Source organism: Clytia hemisphaerica, unplaced genomic scaffold (genome assembly GCF_902728285.1).
Source record: "Clytia hemisphaerica strain Z4C2 unplaced genomic scaffold, Clytia hemisphaerica genome assembly, whole genome shotgun sequence".
Lineage (NCBI taxonomy): Eukaryota > Metazoa > Cnidaria > Hydrozoa > Leptothecata > Clytiidae > Clytia > Clytia hemisphaerica.
Window position 1 is genome coordinate 2,161,600 of NW_027103674.1, and position 21,834 is coordinate 2,183,433.

General features: G+C 37.4%; 3 protein-coding genes across 3 annotated transcripts; 2 read left to right on the plus strand and 1 right to left on the minus strand.

Moving 5' to 3' along the window:
* The first annotated feature begins 219 nt into the window (after positions 1 to 219).
* Positions 220 to 7,397, plus strand: LOC136803494 (uncharacterized). Its single transcript, XM_067060231.1, has 9 exons — positions 220 to 759; positions 1,244 to 1,374; positions 1,662 to 1,713; positions 2,365 to 2,526; positions 3,083 to 3,177; positions 3,597 to 3,678; positions 4,107 to 4,193; positions 4,824 to 4,910; positions 5,331 to 7,397. The coding sequence occupies exons 1-9, from the start codon at positions 448 to 450 to the stop codon at positions 6,801 to 6,803; spliced, it is 2,481 nt and encodes an 826-aa protein (XP_066916332.1). The 5' UTR covers positions 220 to 447; the 3' UTR covers positions 6,804 to 7,397.
* Positions 7,398 to 9,040: 1,643 nt separating this feature from the next.
* Positions 9,041 to 12,019, minus strand: LOC136803495 (uncharacterized). Its single transcript, XM_067060232.1, has 5 exons — positions 11,962 to 12,019; positions 11,525 to 11,703; positions 11,027 to 11,182; positions 10,519 to 10,633; positions 9,041 to 9,611 (listed from the first exon to the last, which is right to left on the minus strand). The coding sequence occupies exons 1-5, from the start codon at positions 11,976 to 11,978 to the stop codon at positions 9,401 to 9,403; spliced, it is 678 nt and encodes a 225-aa protein (XP_066916333.1). The 5' UTR covers positions 11,979 to 12,019; the 3' UTR covers positions 9,041 to 9,400.
* A 5,257-nt stretch (positions 12,020 to 17,276) lies between these two features.
* LOC136803496 (uncharacterized) lies at positions 17,277 to 21,674 on the plus strand. Its single transcript, XM_067060233.1, has one exon. It carries the CDS (start codon positions 17,700 to 17,702, stop codon positions 21,441 to 21,443), a length of 3,744 nt encoding a protein of 1,247 aa, XP_066916334.1. The 5' UTR covers positions 17,277 to 17,699; the 3' UTR covers positions 21,444 to 21,674.
* The last annotated feature ends 160 nt before the right edge of the window (positions 21,675 to 21,834 follow it).

The following is a 21,834-nucleotide window of genomic DNA, read 5'->3' on the forward strand; positions in this document are numbered from 1 at the left end:
CATATAAGTTTTGAATATTTTTCCCATTTTCCTAAGAACTCCTACTTTTTCTTAATAATACTTTGGTTATCGAAGCCTTATGTTCTTATATAGTTTTCTCTAATAAAAGACGTGTATAATGTAATGATGTACCATGTGTTGTCTGTAATCGTTTCGATGAATCTTGAACCTGTTCTCTGAATATCCAATCAAATGATTTCACTGATGATGTTTGTGTTTAGATTATTACAGAAAGATAAATATTACACAAAAAAATGATGATAGTTTATTTACCTATGCAAACATAAACAAACATGGATAACTTCCTTCTTAATGTACAAAATCATATAAAAATCAAACTTTGTGATGGGGCTGAGAGATGAAGATTGATAACTGAGAGTTATCAAGCTATGTTATTAGCGACAAGAAACTTTCTAGACAGAAGTGTTCTGGTAATATTGAATCATAATGGTCGTAGTTGTGTCAACCCCGAATGGTAACCACTCACCTTTACCGCAAAATGAAGACCTGGACCCTGTAAATGGACCCATAACAATGGCCTCGCCGACTGAGGAGCCGCTGTTAGATGAAGATGAAGAATACTATAATGGGTCAATGTCAAAGAGGAAAAGTTTGATGAATGATAAAATTGCATTTTCCATTCGAGTACAGGAACAGTTGAGAAGAATGGATTTTTCCATGTTGAATATTCCGATTTGGGACCATGAAGAGTTTGATACTGGCTATTTAGCTGAAGGTTTCTTTGGCACTACTTATAAGGTACATACTTTTTATATTGGAAGTTCATCCTGGCTTGGATAACAAGATTTACCTTTGGCCACGTTTCGAGAGATTCATCAGGCATACCTACTTTTTGTTTTGTTTTATTCTTTTCAACTTTCCAAAAACAGAACAGATTCGCGCATTATTATGTTTCCAACTAAAACATATAGTTTTTAGTTTGTAGTTTGTAGCCGATTAATATTCATCAAAATTGGAGTGTCATACAAGACAAGGTGTTCTATATAGACGAGGATGAAAGTTCTCAAAAAGACAAATATTCACTCTCTGTACTGTCGCCGATACGCCGAGACTCTGCTGTGCCGTGAGCACAGGATCTACGGTATCCCGCCAGCGCTATGATTTCGCTGGACAGGGACCATGTCGTCCGCATCGGTTGGATCATCCATCCTCCATTCAGTAAGCTTACAATGATCTATATAAATGTCGTTCATAATCCAAATCTTTTCCCATTCCTTCCCAGGCCACTCACAAACCAACAAAAGAGGTGCTGGTGCTGAAAGAACTTAAAGATTACGAAGATTCTGAAAGCATCAGTCAATTCCTTGAAGAGATTCGACTTTGTTGTCGTTTGCTTCATCCAAATGTTATCAAGTAAGGCTATGCTTCTTGCTATAGAAACATAAAAAAAAGTTGCCATTTTGAATGTTACATTGATGGCCGATAAAACCACCTCCTTTTCACAGACCTGGTAGGATGCCCTACCACCGGAAAATTTGAACAACATATTGTCCCTAGTTTAAGATTTTACTTCAATATTTTGAACTAAAGAACTAAATAACTTCATTCATCATTTGAAATAAAATTCATGGTAGTAAAATTACTACTTTGTTTTATATTCCTGACTGATAACTTAATTCATTTTTTCTCCTTTAATTCAGGACAAAAGGAATTACTTTCAATAATGAGGGTCGTGTGTGCTGCCTTCTCGAGGTATATTTTGTTTTAGTTTTCTGTGAATTTTAACACCAATAGGATTTCATTTTAGACAGAGATTTCAAATTTTCTTAGCAATGTAATAATACCAGCACACATTCAAGTTTTGAGAGTTGGAAAATTTGAAATACTGGTGAGTCAAATTTCGTCCCCTTGCTAACCGTAAAACAAATGTAGAGCGTTTGGCTACGGTACGCAAAGCCGTGGGTTCGATCTCTACCCGGGTCAGACCAAAGACTTCGTACTTATTACAAAAATAGTATTTGCTGCTCACTGCTTCTCGCACTCAGCAATTAAGAGAAGGATCAAGGGTAAGTGGAGCAATCCAGGGAGAAAGAATGACGCCCCTTCCCATTCTACGGGTAGATAGCTATCGGAAACTGCGGTCGCAGACTTGCCTACTTACTTACTAACATATAAGACATTTATACGGTATGGATTTTATCTAAGTTTCCCCTTCAATTATTATTACAGTGGAGTCTCTTTAATTTGAATGTCTCCTTACTTTTAACTCAAACAAGTTTTTTTGTCCCTTCAGTTAAAGTATTTAAACCTTACTCCATAACTCGAAATCTCCTTAACTGGAACAATGTGTTTAATCCCCGTGCGTGTTGGAGGTTCAACTGTATTTTTCTTTTTGATTCACAGTACATTGACGGTCGTTCACTACTCGATTTGGTTGATTCATTGCGCTTAGTACATGCGAACATGGATGTGTGGTTAGCCTACCTTGATTTAACTTTGGATATAGCACGTGGAATGAATTATCTTCACAACAACGGTGTCATACACAGGGATCTGAATTCTAATGTAAGAATCCTTTTAATCCTTTTAAATTGACTTTTCACTCCTACATTTCGATTTCTAGACATAGCTTGTAATCTATGGAAGTTTCAAAGTTGATGTAAAGTATTCTAGGCTAAACCTTACTCTTAACTTATTGTCAATTTTGCACAACACAATAGTGCGCCGAAGCTACAGAAATGTGAGCTCTACATTTAATGTCGATTTTTTTTCAACGAACTAACTTTATTTAACTTGTATACTTGTAAGGTTTGACAAAATCTGTCATTTAGATGATTTTTGGACAATTGTTTTTGCTGAGAAATAAGTTTTTATTTTCCAGTTAACGCACCTATTCCACAAACACGATGCGATTCTCACACTGGGAAATTATTTCGTCCCCGATGGTTCAGCCCCATGCAAAGTTGACTTTGTTTTTATCCCCATTGGTATTCCGATGGAATTTTTATACCCACTGGGGGGGAGAATTTCCACTGCGGCTGTGAGACAGGGGTGTAAATTAGTCGTGTTGAATTCTGTTCTTTGAGACAGGGTTATGATTACTCAAACTAACTCTATTTAGAATGTTTTGTGTCGAGAGATACGAAAGAATCGATACGAAGCGATTATTATCGATTTTGGGTTATCGTATGAAAAACACGATTGGAGTGATCTAAGGTAAGTCTCTTTTGAAAAGTAGAGTAGGCTTCTAGTCTATCGCTATTTCACGATATAAGTTCAAGCTTCATGGTCAATAGATAAATATTTAAAAAGAAATATCGAGTTCACCCAAAAAATCACGGTGATGTTTCGAAATCTCAAAATATGACAGTCAATTGGATTCTTTAACTCTTTCGAAACCCTCCTGGCCTTTAGATGGAGGGGTACCCTCATCAGTCTATCAAGTTTTTTTATATAGACCGGCCTGCCTTATAGATAAAGAGAAATCTTAGACCTTTGATTGCTATAGAAATCTTAACTTGATCCTCTATAAACAACACGAACAAGCCATCCATCTCTATTTTCATAACTCTAACTTTACAAAACTTACATAACTCGAAGCTTAATAACTCGAAATCTCACTTTCTTCCCCTTAGTGAAGAGGGACCAAGTGGTTGCGTTGGTTCGGTTTATCACATCGCTCCTGAACTCTTCGATGACCAGAATTGCAGTACTAAGGTAATAATTTATACGGTACAAAGCTCTTTCGTCTCAACGAGGTTACAAAAAGTGGCTTTTCCGTCAGCAAATTCAACAAAATTCCGCAAAATATGTAGAATCTTGCTTTTCTAATCAATTATGATGACAAAAGTTTAATAAAAGATCACAGAACTAAAACAAACAAAAAATTTTAACAAGGAAAATTTTTAACTTGAAAGTACCTTTAAATTTACTATTGTTGACAAAAATTGGCGTGTTCAGGGCCATTTTAAACTGAAATTTGGCTGATTCGCGAAATCAAATTCGCGCTAAATCTTTGAAAAACGCTAATTCGCGAAAACAAATTAAAAAAATTTCGCGATTTTTTTTGGCTTACGAAATTTTAGTCTCGCAAAAATTAATCTGATTAAAGTAGTTATTGATCCTTATCTTTTTATTTTGTTTAGAGTGATGTCTTTTCATTCGGCATTTTGATTTGCGAAATGATTTCCGGAATTCCTGGAGCCGATCCAGACGAACTGCCTAGAACTACGGTAAGTATTTACTTGTGTTGAATTCAATTTGTACATATGTTTGGGTGGGTCGACGATAGCAAAGCGCTAGGTTATCGAGACCCCCTTATAATTCGTAGCTTTGTGAAACGGAAAGTCAGTCATAAATAGGACGCCAAAGAACACAGAACAAGTGGCACATTTTTTACACTTTTTATTTTACCTCGAATTAGACTCATAACTAAATCCATCATGGGCGAGCAGGAACTTTAGCGAAGAGGAACTTCCGTGATTTTCATGATTTTTGGGCTCTTTCGTGAAAGGAATGTCGTAATATTCACTATTTCTATGCCTCGCGAATGTTTGTAAGACTAAAGTAATTTCTGACTGTTGTTAATTTACCGATGCTTAACTTTTAATAATCTATGCACCGTTGGAAAGATAATTGTGAGCAATGTAATTTACAAAACAAAATTTAGATTTTAATAACGAATATCAGAAATAAAAAAGTGATGAATTGAATCGAATTACTAACTTTTTACCACCTGGAAAAAAAAGTAAATTCTCCTTAGACCCCCTGAAAATTTTTCTCGGACTACCCCTTGGAAAGGTTTGCCCATCCCCCTATATGGATATAATAGAATGCAATCATCATTTGATATCTTTTAACAGGACTTTGGTTTGGACGAAAAACAGCTGACAGAACTTGTTCATGACTGTCCGGCAGAATTCTTGAACCTCGCTGTCCGGTGTTGTCAGGTATATAAAACGTATATATTTTTTTATATTTAATGTTTTTTAGTTCAGTGTCTGAATTCAATTCCAAAGATAGAAAAATCTCTTATAAGAACCGAACCTTTGGCTAGAGCAAATACTGGCGCGAGATGTGACGGTCTTTTATATATCACTTCGTCCTAAGAGCTGTTTCTATTCGAAATTTAGCTTGAGTTTGCTTAGACTCCTAGAATTCTATAACAGATTTTGCTCCCAATATTTTCTGCGGTCTGTTATTTAGACTAGCGTTTTCTTGGTGACTTTCAAAACTCGCCCGACGAGATAGGCGTGTTTAAAGCGCCCCGAAGTCTTGTCTACAAAACCGCAGGTAGTATAGGGAGCGCGAATCCGTTAGGGGATGCTAGCAGCCTACTCAGAATTAATTGTAATTTTATGTTGTTTCAGACAAATCCGAAACACCGTCCACAATTCAGTGACATCATTAAACTTGTCGATTTCATTATCGATTCATTATACGATTCCGATACGAATGAACCAAAAGAAAACGAAAACGAAAGTGTAACCATAACAACGACCTTGACGTCATTAGAAGATGATAATAATTCGAACCAAGTTGTCAATGAATCTAATAAGGAGACACATGACGAATACATTTTAGATTCGAATCTGTTATGTTCGTGTGCCGGCAAAAATTCGAAAGCTCTTTTACAAGAAGATTCTACTGGAGAACAATTTGCGCTAAAAACGAGCTACGATCGTCATGGTGAAATACAGCGAACTAGTTCAAGACGTGTTACACGAAAATTTTTCAAACGTTGTTCTTTCTGTGCTGGTCGTATTTTTGATACTGATAAAACTCTTTATACAAAGCCAGAGAATCAAACGTCAAAAGATGACGTCATTGATGACACGCATAGGATGACCGATGACGTCATTAAACCAAATAATGATAGCGAGACTGCTGACGATTTTGATACTGACCGCGCGAAACTTCAGTTAAATCTCGATCCAACGCCCGCATTGACTGTCAATTCACCCTCACCACCACATCTACCGCCCAACTTGGAATTGCCTTCACCTGGTATAATAAATTCTTACACCGAAAATCTTCCTTCACCAAACGTTAATACTTTCTATCAAGCAGGATCCATATTACGGCAAAGCAAATATGAAATTTCTACACGGACCTCACAACTTGTTGAAAACACACCGTCTCGTTTACATACCTTTTTCACGCACGTTCTGCGCAGGCGCAAACATCATCATCATCAGAATTCGGACGGGAGGAGAGGATCCAAAATCAATCTTCACAAACTCTTTCATTTTGCTTCATCACCTAAAAACACATCTTTTCATCCACCGACATCCTCTTCGACACACGATTCGGCCGCACATGATTCTCCAGCGGCTGATTCGCCCGCTCAAACTGAGCACGCGCCGTCAAAACGTAGATTCACGTTTGGGAAAACATTGAAAATCTCCCGTAATGAGTATTTAAACCGTAGGAAAAGCATGCCGATTCAAATGTACCGGAGACGCGGTAGTAGCACTACGGGAAGCCCGATAAAGGAGCCGGACGCACCCCATTTTCCGACATTACATACGAAATCTTATTCGGCATTAAGCACAATAGATCGAACGGAATCGAAAAACACGTTTAAAAATCGAAAGAAAACAAAGTCACATACTGCATTGAATAATTTGAACCAATCACAGCCGAGCTTAACATCGAAGAGCCAATCAGATTTAAGCAGTAAAACGAAATCACAAAGCTCATTGAATTGTTTTAGCCAATTGGAATCGAAGAATGCTATAAAGAGCCAATCAGATTTAAGTAATGCTAATTTGACGCCTATTGGAAAAAATAAGAAATCAAGGTCATTTGTTGATCTTTTTCGTAAAAAAGTTTCACATTAGAATAATTTATAAATTTACTAGAGGTGAGAAAATTTTGCGTGAAGAACTCTTAGCACGAGTACATGGTTAGTCTTGACTACAATCATGGACAACAAAATTGAGTTAGAGGGGATGTCCCTTAGGAATTTTAAGCACCACAAATGAATTTTAAGCGAGATAAACTACAGTTTGAAAGTAGAGTTTTAACATGAGCCTAGAAGCCACCGCACCTCTCTAAGATCGAAATATTCAATGAAAGAAAGTGGAAGTGCTAAAAAAGCAATTCTCGCTCGAACTTTAAATTCTGAAAAACATTAAAATACACTAAAATCTCAATATATTTCGACCATGATTGTAGATTTTAGAGCTGACTGTCATTTATCCTAATCTTACCAGTTCGAATTACAGAGAGATTTAATGTTTTCTAAGAGGGTTTACCCTTGGCAGAGACTGGTTATTATTTCGAATAATAGAAAGATTCGAATGAATAAAGTTCGAATAAGCGAGAGTCGACTGTATTCTAAACCATTCTAATGTGCATTTTTTTCGTTGTAAAATTTTATTTTCTTTGCTTCAGACTCTGTGATTATATTAGGGAAGGAAATAATTTCAGGGGTAGACCCGCGGCCGAGGTACTGAATTGTGTCACTTCGTAGGGCACCTCTTAGATCAGGGCAAATTTTTGATATTATACCCCTAATAGGGTGTAGAATTGACAAAAAAATATGTTATTTATTTATATGCAGTTTTCGAGTGAATCGATTTTTAGTTAATCGATAGAACTTATCAAGGAACTTATCCCCCCCCCCTTTACTAACTGTTTTTTCGAAATCTGAAAATCAAATATCTGATGCTACCAACGGATTCAGCGTGAAAAGTAGATATAGAAAATGGGGTTATTTGTTAAGTTTCGATCACCTGGTGCCGAGAAATGGCATTTTTAAGGCGAAAAATCGACGTTTTTGGCGTTTTCCGATGACGTCAGCATTTTTCTGGGAGCATTTTCAGAAAAATTAATTCCCACAGCTGAATAGCTCTGAATTAGTAGTTTCCGAAAATGGTATGGTTTGTTAACTTTCGATGTTCCAGTCTTGAGATATTTCATTTTTAAGGTGGGTGAATATGCTGAAAAACTGCTGACCCAGCAAAAAATATCGATAATTTTCAATATTTAAACCACTGAATCTGTTGGTAGTGTCAGATATTTGATTTTCAGGCTTCGAAAAAACCGCTAGTAAAGGGGGGATCCTTGATAAGTTCTATCGATTAACTAAAAATCGATTCACACGAAAACTGCAGGAGATTCGAAGGGCAAATTCTTTTTGTCAATTCTGCACCCTACTAGGAGTAAAAAAAATTGCCCTGATCTAAGGGGTGCCCTACGATAACCATTTTTAAGGCCTTTTCTGAATCTCGGACGCTGGTCTAAGGTGTCAAAATCAGTTTTGTTAATGTATATACTTTTGGGCGAGTGGGAGAAAGAGATTAATTCAATGGCAGAAAGTTTCGCAATTTTCCATGAAATTTTTTCTTACGAAAGCTTCTGCTAATTTTGTCTTTTGGGATGGTCGAGTTTCGTTACTATTTTTAGTTAGTTTTATCTTTGGGGAAAAATTAATAATTCTTAAAATTTAACGTATTTATTCTTGCAACAAAAATTTATTAAAAAATCTTTTAAAAACAGAAAATATAATATTATTCGAATTTTTGAATTTAGGGCAATAAATTAAATAAATTAAATTAGCGTCGAATTGTCGGTATAATGTTAGTTCTTTATTTACAAAAGGTTAAATCCTTAAAATTATTAAACTATTATCATTTAAAATTCAAAACTAAATGCCGCAATTTTGCTCCCGCCACTTCATTTTTAACAATCACACTTATTTGTAACTAATTTCATTGTACATAGCTTCGCAATTTTTCCAATTTTTTTTACAACCAAATTCTTAAAACACAAAATTTCTTTTCTCATATTAATTTATTGTAAATCTTTTTCATGTACTTATTATTATCCCAGCAAATTTTGAAATTTAGATAAAGAAATTGTCACAGAATATTGTCAGAAATAATAGAAAATAAATTGTCTCTCTTTTATTGGCCTGTTGTAACTCATTCTTTTACCACAAAGCAATGAATTTACACAGAACTCTATAACAATTCTATCTGTTCAATCTTGCGTGACATCAGAAAAAAATCGAAGACAAATTCAATTTATGTTGAAAGCTGATGAAGTAGATTGTAGCCTTTCATTGTGAATCTATCCGAGATGTTTTGCTGTGATAACTGCAGCCATTTTCAAAGCAAAAGAATTCATAAATTTTATTTTTGAAATAAATGTCTATGCTCGTTTAACTTATGCAATATACGATTCGATCAGCTTTGGTAGCTCCCTGATACTGAGGTTGTTTAGGTTGTATTGAAAAATGTTTTCTTTGTTCGATCGCCATCTTTATTTGATTGGTTGCTTTGAAATTTTCTGTTTTATCCCTATTTTAAGTTTGAGGAACTAATGTTGAAGATTTTCAATAGTTTTGAAATTCCCTTGAAATTCACTGATGCTCGCAATCTATTTCATAATTTTGAGCTTGAAAATGATCAATGTTTCGCTCAGACTCGCTTCATTTCGATAAATTCACTGCAAGTCTTTCAAAAAGTTTTTGTATATTACGTTTCTGTGGCACGTTTGTTTCCATGAATTTAGCACCATATGATGCGGCCAATCGCATCCCATCTTCCTTTGAAAGTCTTCTCTCATTGGTCAAATCAGTTTTGTTACCAATAACAACGAGTTGTGATTGGTCCAAAGAGTACTTTCGGATCAGGTTCATCCTAAAGAACAAAATGAAATGTCAAAATTAAACATAATCGCCAAGATTGAAAGTTTTTTAATAAACTAAAAATGAACCCTAATTTTTCACAAAAACATCAATCTTTATGCAAGAAAAAACCAATTCACCCTTTTTTATAAATCTCCAAACTAACCCCTATTCCCTAAAACACCGACTTCTTTAGGCAAAGAAACAATTCACCCTGTCAAATTACGTTCCTCATAGAATAATTTCAATTTTTAAAGGTTTTTGCTGCTCAAAAAAAAAACTAGTTCGCGTATAAGATATACAGAAATGAAATCAGGAAGATAAGCCTACTTAAGGTCAAAATGGAATTAAGTTCGCTATTCCCCGATTGCTAAAATTATTTTCCCGTGATAGGGAAATGCTTATTTTTGACAGAGAGGTATCTAACAATATTCAAGATGTTGCCCGCTTTCAGTATTAAACCCTTTTTGCTACAACTTGGAAACCATACAAGCATTAGTCTGAATCACAGTCCTCTACGAAACCCCAGGCAGTCTATAAGGAGCACGAATCTGTTAGTGGATGCCAGTAGCCTATACCAGCATCATTAAGCCAACCCCTTTAAGAGTGGTTTCCACATGGTAGCAAAAAAAAAAGGTACACATCGTATGCAAATGGACTGATATTAGTTCAATGGCTTAGAATGGTATTTTTTTATAAGAACATCCAAGATTTTTTATGCCTTTTGGTGTTCTTAACTTTTTGAGGCTCAAGTCTTAAAATGTATTTGTTTTCCTCATTTTGTGAGTACTCTCGTCCATTTCTCAAGAAATCGGGTGTTCTAAAATCTTTAAAGCCTCAAAATATTCTTAACTTGTTCTTAAGATTTCGGCCATCGAAGTCTTATGTTCTTATAAAAAAATCTCTAAACTGCAACTTACCAATGGTACATGTTGTTGTATGATTCGATATTAGTGACGTCATAGATGCAGAGAAACGCGGAAGCCGAGCGGAACAAATCTTTTGAAGTTGGTTTGATTTCAGGTATTGTGCCAGCTGCAAAATTTAAATATTAGAGAGAAAATCATATATTACATCTAATTGTTTGTAAAAATGATGTTCGAAGAAGAATAAGATGCTTGATAAGTATCGAAATATTATTATTCCTTTCGGCCATTCAGTTTTGAAACCTGGTAACAGCTTGACTTTATCACACTTGACCATCACTCTCAACTACTCTAAATACCATAACTCTTTATAGCCCCAAATAAATTTGTTCCATTTGGACCAAATTCGAAAAATTTGATTTCCAAGGAACCCAAACATGACCTATTCTGCTTTCTCGAAAGCTGAGATAATGTTGCATTTGCAGTTAGAACTTCTAAAAAACGAAGAAAGAAAATATATTTTTTCGATTTTGGCCGTATAAAAAGAATAAATCTTACTCACGAGTGTCCCATAGTTTTAAGGTGGCATTGATATCGTTGTCACGTGACTTGATAACACTTCGTCGGAAATCAACACCAATTGTCGGAAGATACGTCTGACTGTACATGTCAGTCGTGTGTTTGAAGAGAATCGAACTTTTCCCTACACCACGATCGCCTGGGAGTGGAAAGATAAAAGACCGGTTCAAATTCGAAAAAATGTAGGATGATAAAAATGAAACTTTAGAATCTCGAATTCGGAACAGCTTCCAGTTCTAATACGCAAAATCGAGGACGGTGATAATTTTGATTTTCCGTCGTCTTCAGTCAGTCAGGATATAAGCAAAATAAAAACCAACTGTCTCCCCCCTAAAAAAACACAACATATACAAAATCGAGGACGGTGATAATATTCTGACTTTCCGTCATCCTCAGTCAGTCAGGATATAAGCAAAATAAAAACCAATCGTCTCCATCGCCCAAAAAAACACAACTTATATAACTGCTAGGTGACTCATACCTATTATAACAATATTGTATTCATTGTTGAAATCTCCAACACAATTTTCTTCAATCAGGGCATCTTTGGGCGGTACAAAAGTGTTGGTCTTCTTGGTAGGGTGGTTATGATGGCGGTGTTCTACATTACTTTTCAACAGTTCATGGCGAGTCATCTTTCGTTGATTATAGTAAGGATTGCTAGAGAATAAAGAAATATGTATAAACTCTTCCCCAGTCCCTATTTCATTTCAATTTCAACAAAGATATTCTTAACATTTTGACAAAAATCATCATTCTGAATAGAGTCAGCAACCCAATCCAAAAATTCGCGAAATTGCGAAAATTATTCCGATTAAAATCGGGTTCTACAGTATCACGAAAGTCTCGAGAAAATGAAAAACGAGAAACAAGCAGATGGATATAATCGCATTCAATTTTGAACAATAGAGACTTTACCTTGTTGTTGTGGACATACTTCTTTAACAATACCCCATTCAATCTATTGTAAGAGAATAATTTGAGATTTGTAAATGCATCTGTTAATCAGACAAACGAGTCACAGTCGCGGCTGGCACATAGAGAATGAATACGTAGGGGTGGTACAATCACTATCGGTCGGGATTGTGGATGGTGAAATTTGTCGTTCTTTTAGCAATTTGTCGTTCTTTTTAATGTTGCAGCACTTTCTTCCCCTCCTGGAGGCGAATTGATATAAGATTAGAATGTGTTATTTATGATATCATGAACATATAAACGATACTGGACGTCTAACTTCCATTGTGTCTTTGAAGCAAGCTTCGTTGCCACCTGTATTTCAAAATTGGCATAAAAAATCCGACAATATTCCGTCACGTTTCATTTTTTGGAATTACTTAGGTAAAAGGATTGATAAAGCTTGAGCATTAATCGTAATTCACAAAAGAATTGTTTCATAAGTTTGCACTAAATTTTATCAACATTTTATTATCAAGCCCGTGACATCAAACAAGGAAATTCTTGCCAAGCTCAAAATTAATTTTATTAGATAGTATTAGTATTCATGGCAGCTTTCATGGGACGCAACCCCATGTTTTTAGTTCGAAAATAGATAGGATTTTGAAACTTTTTTGAGAAGGGACCCCGAATATTGGGACTGGCGAAATATTTTTGGGGGTTAGGAATTTTGCCTGTAACGAAACTGTTTTAATTATAGAAAGCTTTGCCAGGCCTTATTCACGGGCGTTCAAGGCCTTATTCGTTCAACAGATGTAACGAACCCTAATGGGTTGGCCCCCTACTAAGAAAGAGGAAAATGAAAATCAAATTTTGAAGGAAGTTTATGAATTACCTTGACTTAAGGGAACTTAAGGGAACTTAGAAGAACTAATTTTCGCGGGAACTAATTTTCGCGTTTTTCGGTGTCTACCGTGAAAATTAGTTCCGTGAAATGTAATTTTTACTAAAAATCCTCAAAAACCCTAAAGAATATGAAAGAATTTCGGCAAAAAGCGGGTGTCAATCGCAAAAATCAGTTCTGCAAATTGCGCCAATTTGGTACCCTCGAACTGCAAAAAAACTAGTTCCCTTAAGGTAGTAGGGAACGGTCACTTTTGGGGAGGCTGCATAACCGCCCTTTATCACTCAACCGTAGTTACAGAAAATAAAAGGAAAATCCTACCACGTTTAAATTGCTTCTCTTTGGTCAATTCTTCCTTTTCGTCAAAACCGCAAAAATCTATGAAAAATAATCAAAACAAAGAAAGATCTCCAAGGTTTCATTTCCTACAATATCTCATTTTTCATTCAGTAAATTTATGTTGTTCAATTCTAATATGACAGTTATATATGCATGAATCAACAATTTCACGAATCTCATTGATTTCAGTGCAAAGTGTCACGAGAGTCTGTGGAGGAGGGCCATAAATATCGTAGGATTTTATTCAAAATGGTACGATTGACCTCCACAGTTTGGGCTTATTCATTTAGCAATCTTTGAAAAATATGTGAGATGAAAAACAAACCCTGTGGTAGAGGCTTAACAATGGAAGAGCAATGTATGATGTCATTTATGTAACTCCTCCTCAGTGATTGATAATCCAACAATATAGTCCATCAGTAGTAACTAAGCAAAAGACCATTCATTGTTATTCATTTAATTCAAAAACCATCATTCATATTTAAAATATCTTGTTTGATTTTTTTTCCATCTTTGATTTTGTTGAGATACCCAAGTGCATCCATTGAAACTCATTCGACAAAATAATGAATTTTTAATGAACATAGCATTGATTCTGTTTTACGTACATTTACGTTGATTTTTTTGTTTTTCACTTGACTTTTACGTGAATCTATTGAATGAAAAAAGCAAGAGTATAAGCAGTTGAAAATCAGTAGCAAAAATAAATTCATACTTCGCAATTATAAGTACAGAAAAAGGCTAGCCATAACCTCTTATTGCAAAAATCAAACTCACATGCTCTTTTCATTTTAGTGGATAGGTGTAAAGATTCTTACATCTATTACATAATCTGCGTGCTTTTCGCGCGCTTACAGTTTCACGATAATCGGAATGAGCCGTCGGGCGGATGAGGCGGAATAGATTATATCGACTTTGTTTTCTATTGTTATTTTATATTTTACGGGGAGATCGAGATTAGCTCGACCCTTCTCTCACTGAACACTGTAGATATCAGATGTCTTAGATTTTATATCATGTAAAGAATCATAAACTACTATATCAATCGCTTCACTTTAATCCAAACCATCAATTTGTACATGGTCCACCGAACAAAACATCACTAATATGATAAGTATTTTCTAAATTACAGTCCTCACTCCTTTTTTACAGCAGTTCAAGGGGGATACTTTGTATTTACGCTGTTTTTCAGCAAGGCATTTTATTGTTTCCCTTTTTATTTATGACATCCATCTATGGATAATCATTTGGGAGGGTGCATTCCATCTATTTTTGTTCTTGATAGTTTATTAAACCTATTTGCTCAAGAAACCCCCAAAATTGTTGCAAAATGTTTCCTTCTATCGGTGTTTGTTCTGTCTGGCTCAGTTGATTGTAGTGAGAGTCGCTCGACACCTCTTTGTGAGTATCTTCGGGTCACTGGTTTTGAAATTAGACTCTGAAATATTTCAAAACATTCAATAATTTGTCTGAAGGTCTTTCTCTTTCACAAAACTTTTTTCCCTCTCTCTTATCAATAAAATTCTCTCAAGGATTTCTAAAATATTTTTCAGAGATTCTTTAACAAAAGGATATTGTGATTGATTTTCTTCTCTTTTCCTTTGTTTAAAAGAAGTGAAAATTGTGAACCACCTTTCTCCTTTTGATCTCTCAATTTATTTAATTGAATCAATTAACTGTGAGTGTTCTAAATGAATCTGAATTTTCCTACAAATTTGTGTTTTTTCTGTCTCGTGGAGACGTCTTTTGGATTGTCGTGAAGACAAGGCCATAAATTCATTTCTTTTTTTTGTCTCGTGGAGACGTCTCTGGATTGTCGTGAAGACAAGGCCATAAAATTCATATCTCTTTTTGTCTCGTGGAGACCTCATTTGGATTGTCGTGTAGACAAGGCCATAACATTTCATTCTTCTTCCCTTTTTTGTCTCGTGGAGACGTCTTTTGGATGGATTGTCGTGTAGACAAAGCCATAAAATTCATTTCTCTTTTTGTCTCGTGGAGACGTCTTTGGATTGTCGTGTGGACAAGGCCAAAAAACTTCATTTTTTCACATTTTTGTTGTGTGAACATACCATAACTGTCTTATCTATTCAAATATTGTATCATGTCTGAAACTGAAGATGACAAGACATTGAGACTCGCTCGTCGAAAACGAAATGGTAAGAAATCGACTTGTCATCACTACATCGATGACATCGAGAAACATCTTTCGCAGCTAGATCAACTTGAAGAGTCAAAACAAGTGACAGTCCTTGGAGCTCTGAAAACCTTAAGGGATTCTCTCGTCGATTTGAAGTCTGAATTCTTAGCATTGGATATGGAATATCTAAACCTTCTTGAAAGTGACGATGATTACGACCATGCGTACGGAGAGTCTTCCCAACTGCAAGCAAAAATCGACGTTACCACGGGTTCTGTCACCAATCTGTTAGATTCGTTGAAATCAAAAGCTTCCAACACCTCTATCTCATCTCATGAACACAAGGTTCCAATTTCTGTGAAGTTGCCAAAGCTTGAAATTAAAAAGTTTAGTGGAAATCCAAGTCAGTGGAGATCTTTTTGGGATTCTTTCCAAGCTGCTGTAGGGAAACATTCGTACATCGAAGACGTCCAAAAGTTCAATTTTTTGAAGGGCCTCTTAGAAGGAAGAGCCGCCATGGCTATCTCTGGGTTAGAACTTTCTGACAAGAATTATAAGGAAGCTGTGTCTCTTTTGTCTGATCGTTTCGGAAGCAAACAAGTCGTGATCACCCATCATATGGACACGCTTTTGCAGATTCTGCCAGTTAAAGCAGGTACTGATGTCAAACAACTCCGTGCAGTTTATGACAAGATCGAAATCAACGTCAGAGGATTACAATCACTTGGGATAAAACCTGATCAGTATGGCTGCTTACTCGTCCCTGTCATCATGAGCAAGGTTCCTGAAGACATTCGTTTGATCATTTTGAGGCAATTTTCTTCAGAAAATTGGACATTCGAAGTTCTCTTAAAATGCTTCAAACAAGAGCTAGAGGCACGTGAGAAATGCGAAGCAGTTTCCAAATCCTCAAAGTCAAAGGAACCCCCATCAGACAAGGGTAGTGGTAAAGGCAACAAGGGTAGTGAAGGTAGTCAAAATGGTGGTGGAGGTGGCAGCTCCCGAAATTTGCTAAATCCCACCGGAAGACAAGACAACAAAATCAGGTGTTCATATTGTCGAGGTGAACATAGCTCTGCAAAATGTGATATCGTTCAAGACGTAAATACCCGATGGAAATATGTGAAACGCAATCACCTCTGTTTCAACTGTCTAGCAAAGAACCATGGTTTTGAAAGAATGTACGAAAAGGAGTTGCAGAAATTGTGAGGAGAAACATCATGAAAGTCTGTGTCAGGGAACGCCTTCGACTGGGCTGATTGCAAGGGCAAAAAAGTTGACACTCTTACAGACAGCGAAAGTAAAGGTCTACCACCCTAACGACAACAACCAAGTAAGTAAAGTACGTATTGTATTCGACATGGGATCAAATGACAGCTATATCACCAAAAGTATCAAGGACAAATTGAAACTACCCAGTCTTGGCAAACACAAGATGGTCATCTCAGGTTTTGGTGGGTCGTCTAAAGGCTCGAAGGAGTATGACATGACTGCTTTAAATTTAAAGAGTCGTTTTGGTGGTGGTTCTTTTCCTCTCTCTCTGCTTTAGTTGTTCCGACGATAACATCTTCTCCCTTAAATCCTTCTGTAGAATTTCAACATCATGAACATTTAGCTTCTCTCGATCTTGCAGATGACTTTACTACACCACAAGAGGAGATTTGTGTGTTGATAGGGGTTGATCAGTACCATCGCTTTGTTAGTGGAGAAACCGTACGTCGTTCTTCTGGACCCGTTGCAACTAAATCTGTGTTTGGATGGTTAGTTAGTGGTCCATTAGAGGGTACATCCTCCTCCTTCTCTAACTCCCTTCTTCTCTCTTCCCAAACTCCTTCTATTGACGAACGTCTTTCTCGCTTCTGGGAACTTGAATCGATGGGTATTGTTGATGAGTCGATTGAAGATGAGGTAATGACGAAAGAATTCAAAGACTCCATTGTCCATAACGGAGAGAGAGATACGAGGTTCCTCTTCCACGAAAGGATGTACATCCTGATCTCCAGGATAACTTTTTTGTTGCCAAACAACGTCTTTTTGGACTGAAGAAGAAATTCAATCATAACCCTGACCTCAAAGCACAATACAACCAATATTTTGAAGATCAGCTTGAACAAAATATCATCGAAAAAGTTGACACAAAAGACCATGGAAAGCAAGGCTGGACACATTATCTTCCACATCATTGTGTCATTCGTGAGGAACGAGAAACAACAAAAATGAGAATTGTGTTTGATGCCTCCTGTCAATCGAATGACAATCCTTCTCTAAATCAGTGTTTAGAAACTGGTCCATCTTTAAATCCTGAGCTTTTTGATATTCTTTTACGTTTCCGTCTTTTTTCCAATCGCACTTGTTAGTGATATTGAGAAGGCTTTCCATATGATCAGTGTTCGACTCGAAGATCGCGACGTTCTGAGGTTTGTTTGGTTTGACCCAAAGGATAACAACAAACTTATCACTTACCGTCAAAAAAGAGTTTTAATGGGATTGAATGCAAGCCCCTTTATTCTTACTGCTACTGTTCAAAATCACCTAGAGAAACAGAAAGGAAATAACTCGAAATATCGGTCCCTCGTTGAGGGTATCACAAACTCCTTGTATGTTGATGATCTATGCACCGGTGAGTTTGACGAAGAGGCTGCATTTCAATTCTTTAAAGACTCGAAGAAACTCATGGAGGAAGGCCAGTTCAACCTTCGTAAATGGAAAACGAGCTCATCTGCAGTGTCAGAGAAGATGGTGAAGGAGGGTGAAACATTGGGTAGTGATGACTGCAAGGTTCTCGGTATTCCTTGGAATCCAAGATCTGACGTTTTCTTCTTTTCTTTACATGAATTTGCTTCGAAATTTCTTGATATGGTTGTGACCAAGAGAAGTGTTGTTTCGGTAGTGGCTCAACTCTTTGACCCTCTCGGTCTTCTTTCACCTGTTTTTATAACAGCCAAAGTTCTTCTCCAGAAGATTCACAAGTCCAGCTCCGACTGGGATAAGGTTGTTGAGAAAGATCTCCAAGATGAGTGGAAAGACTGGCTAAACCTTTTGATTGAAATTGGTTCTGTCAAGATTCAACGCTTCTATTTCTTTGGGCTTGATTCCTTCAGTAGAGAATCTCCCATAGAACTCCATGGTTTCAGTGATGCCAGTGCTGTGGCTTACGGAGCTGTCGTTTATGTTGTCGAAAAATCTTCTAGAAGAGCAGTCACAGTCACGAGCAAAACAAGAGTCTCTCCTCTAAAAGAAACCTCAATCCCTCGTCTTGAGCTCCTTGGTGCTTACATTCTTAGTGTCCTCATTCAGAGAGTTGAACAGGCCATGTCAACTATGGTGAATGTCGATAGTATCCACTGTTGGACTGATTCAATGGTGGTACTCTATTGGTTGGACAGTGGCAAGGAGTTGAAGCAGTTTGTCCGTAACAGGGTGAAGAAAATCAAGAAACATACACAGGAAGGAATTTGGAGACATTGTCCAGGCAAAGAAAATCCATCAGACATGACAAGTCGAGGTGTGTCATCAAAGGAAGAGTTCGAAGAAGGTCTGTGGTTTCGAGGTCCAGAATGGCTTTCTAAAGATCCAGAACACTGGCCTAAGCAGAAACTTGAGGTGGATATGTCGGTGAAAGAGAAAGCAATGAAGGAAGTAAAAGTAAGTAAGGTATTGCTGGCAAGAGTAACCACTGTCCAACTGATAGAATTTCAACGTTTCAGTGAATTCAAGTCACTTATTCGGTCAGTCGCTTGGGCTATTCGCTTTTGCCACAACTTTGAGGTTTACCACGGTTCTCGCTTTTCTCTGGGACAATTAAGAAAAGGTCCACTCACTGTCGATGAATTGAAAGAGGCTGAACTCGACGTTCTACATCAAGTTCAAAATCAACTCTCTGACGACCGTTTGAAGGAGCTGGAATGTTCTCTTAGTGTCAAGTTAAATGTAGATGGTCTTTTGGAAACTGTAGGTAGACTCGAAGAAGCTTCATCTTGCAACCGCATCCTCATCCCACGTGACAGTCATGTCTCAGCGTTGATCATTCTGCAGGCTCATCAAAAGGTCAAACATTCAGGTGTCGCAGCAACTCTAGCTGAAGTCAGATCTAGATTTTGGATTCCACAAGGTCGTCAATTCGTGAAGAAAATCTTGAAAAATTGCATCGTCTGCAAGAAACTCAACTCAAAGTCGTTTTCAACCATTGAAGGGTTGCTTCCTGAGTTTCGAATTGATAAAAATGTCACTGGTTTTGAACACGTCGGCTTAGATTATCTTGGTCCACTGTATGTTGTTGAGAAATCATCTTCCACTTCTGTAGAAAAGAAAGTCTGGGTCGCTCTCTTCACGTGTGCAACTACTCGCGCAGTCCATCTTGAGCTTGTGAATGATATGACGACTGACTGCTTTCTCAACTCTTTTCGGAGGTTCTGTGCTCGGCGAGGTATTCCTTCTTTCATTGTATCAGACAATGCCAAAACGTTCAAGGCAGCTGATAAATACCTCTTAAAGTTGTCGAAGGAATCCGAGGTCCTTGACTATTTTTCATCTTTGAAGATCACCTGGCACTTCATTCTCGAAAAATCTCCTTGGTGGGGAGGCTTTTGGGAGAGGATGGTCAAGTTGACAAAATCATCTTTGAAGAAAACTTTGGGTAAAGTGAATGTCTCTTTTGAAGGGTTGCACACCATTTTGACTGAAATTGAAGCCGTGTTGAACTGTAGACCGTTGACGTATGTTGGTGCCGATGATGAGATCGAATGCCTGACACCATCACATTTGATTTGTGGGAAAAGAATCATCAGCCTCCCAACCGGACAAGTCGTGAAAACGTTGGAAGAAAGCTATCAACACGTCAAAAAATGTTTTGAAGATGCGCGGGAAAGATGGTACCGAGAATACCTCACAGAGTTGAGAGTACATCACAAGAAAGTCAAGAAATTCGAAACCCCAAAAGTTGGGTCTTTAGTTTTGGTTAAGGATGAAAACAAAAAGAGACAACTATGGAATGTGGGTAAGATTGAAAATTTAATTTTTGGAAGGAAAAATGTTGTTCGAGGAGCCTTGATTAGTTTCGGCATTGAAGGCAAACATAAGGTCAAACGTCCCCTTGAACTGCTGTACCCCCTAGAGGTCCATGGGTGGGATTCTTTTCATTTTTCAGGACAAGAAACATCAACAGGATTACCAAATGAAATGCAACAATCTAAGAATCATGTCAGTGTAGAGAAGGAATCCCAGCCAATTATACCGGCTGTTGTTCAAAATTTAGTTTTTTCTCCTAAACATCACACATCTATGTCTTCTGAACCTTCAATTGTTGCCACTTCTGGTCCATCAGTTTCTGTCGTCTCTGGTCCGTCAGTTCCTGTCGTCTCTGGTCTATCAGTTCCTGTCGTCTCTGGTCTATCAGTTCCTGTCGTCTCTGGTCTATCAGTTCCTGTCGTCTCTGGTCCGTCAGTTCCTGTCGTCTCTGGTCCGTCAGTTCCTGCCGTCTCTGGTCCGTCAGTTCCTGTCGTCTCTGGTCCGTCAGTTCCTGTCGTCTCTGGTCTATCAGTTCCTGTCGTCTCTGGTCCGTCAGTTACTGTCGTCTCTGGTCTATCAGTTCCAGTCGTCTCTGGTCCATCAGTTCCTGCCGTCTCTGGTACGTCAGTTCCTGCCGTCTCTGGTCCATCAGTTCCTGTCGTCTCTGATCTATCAGTTCCTGTCGTCTCTGGTCCGTCAGTTCCTGTCGTCTCTGGTCCGTCAGTTCCTGCCGTCTCTGGTCTATCAGTTCCTGTCGTCTTTGGTCTATCAGTTCCTGTTGTCTCTGGTCCGTCAGTTCCTGTCGTCTCTGGTCCGTCAGCTCCTGTCGTCTCTGGTCCGCCAGTTCCTGTCGTCTCTGATCCGCTCATTCCTGTCGCCTCTGGTTTATCAAATTGTTATCAATATAATCAAGATGAATTGATTGCACTTCCACGCACTCCAAAAAGAGATTTACGAACAATTTCTACTGGTCCATCGACATGTAAACCAGTACATACAACAAGAACAACGTCCAATGAACAACAATTGCAAAACAGTAAAACAAAATTGAATCCATTAGCAAAGACTTATAACTTGAGATCATTGCGATCCAAAAGTTCTTCTTCGGGAGTGTAAAGATTCTTACATCTATTACATAATCTGCGTGCTTTTCGCGCGCTTACAGTTTCACGATAATCGGAATGAGCCGTCGGGCGGATGAGGCGGAATAGATTATATCGACTTTGTTTTCTATTGTTATTTTATATTTTACGGGGAGATCGAGATTAGCTCGACCCTTCTCTCACTGAACACTGTAGATATCAGATGTCTTAGATTTTATATCATGTAAAGAATCATAAACTACTATATCAATCGCTTCACTTTAATCCAAACCATCAATTTGTACAATAGGGCAGACAAGACTTAAAATAAAAGCCGAAGTTTAGATCATCATGGTTATTATATCATTGCCCGTGTCAAAATTATATATTATATATCGTTCACAAATATTAAAATTTACAAAAAA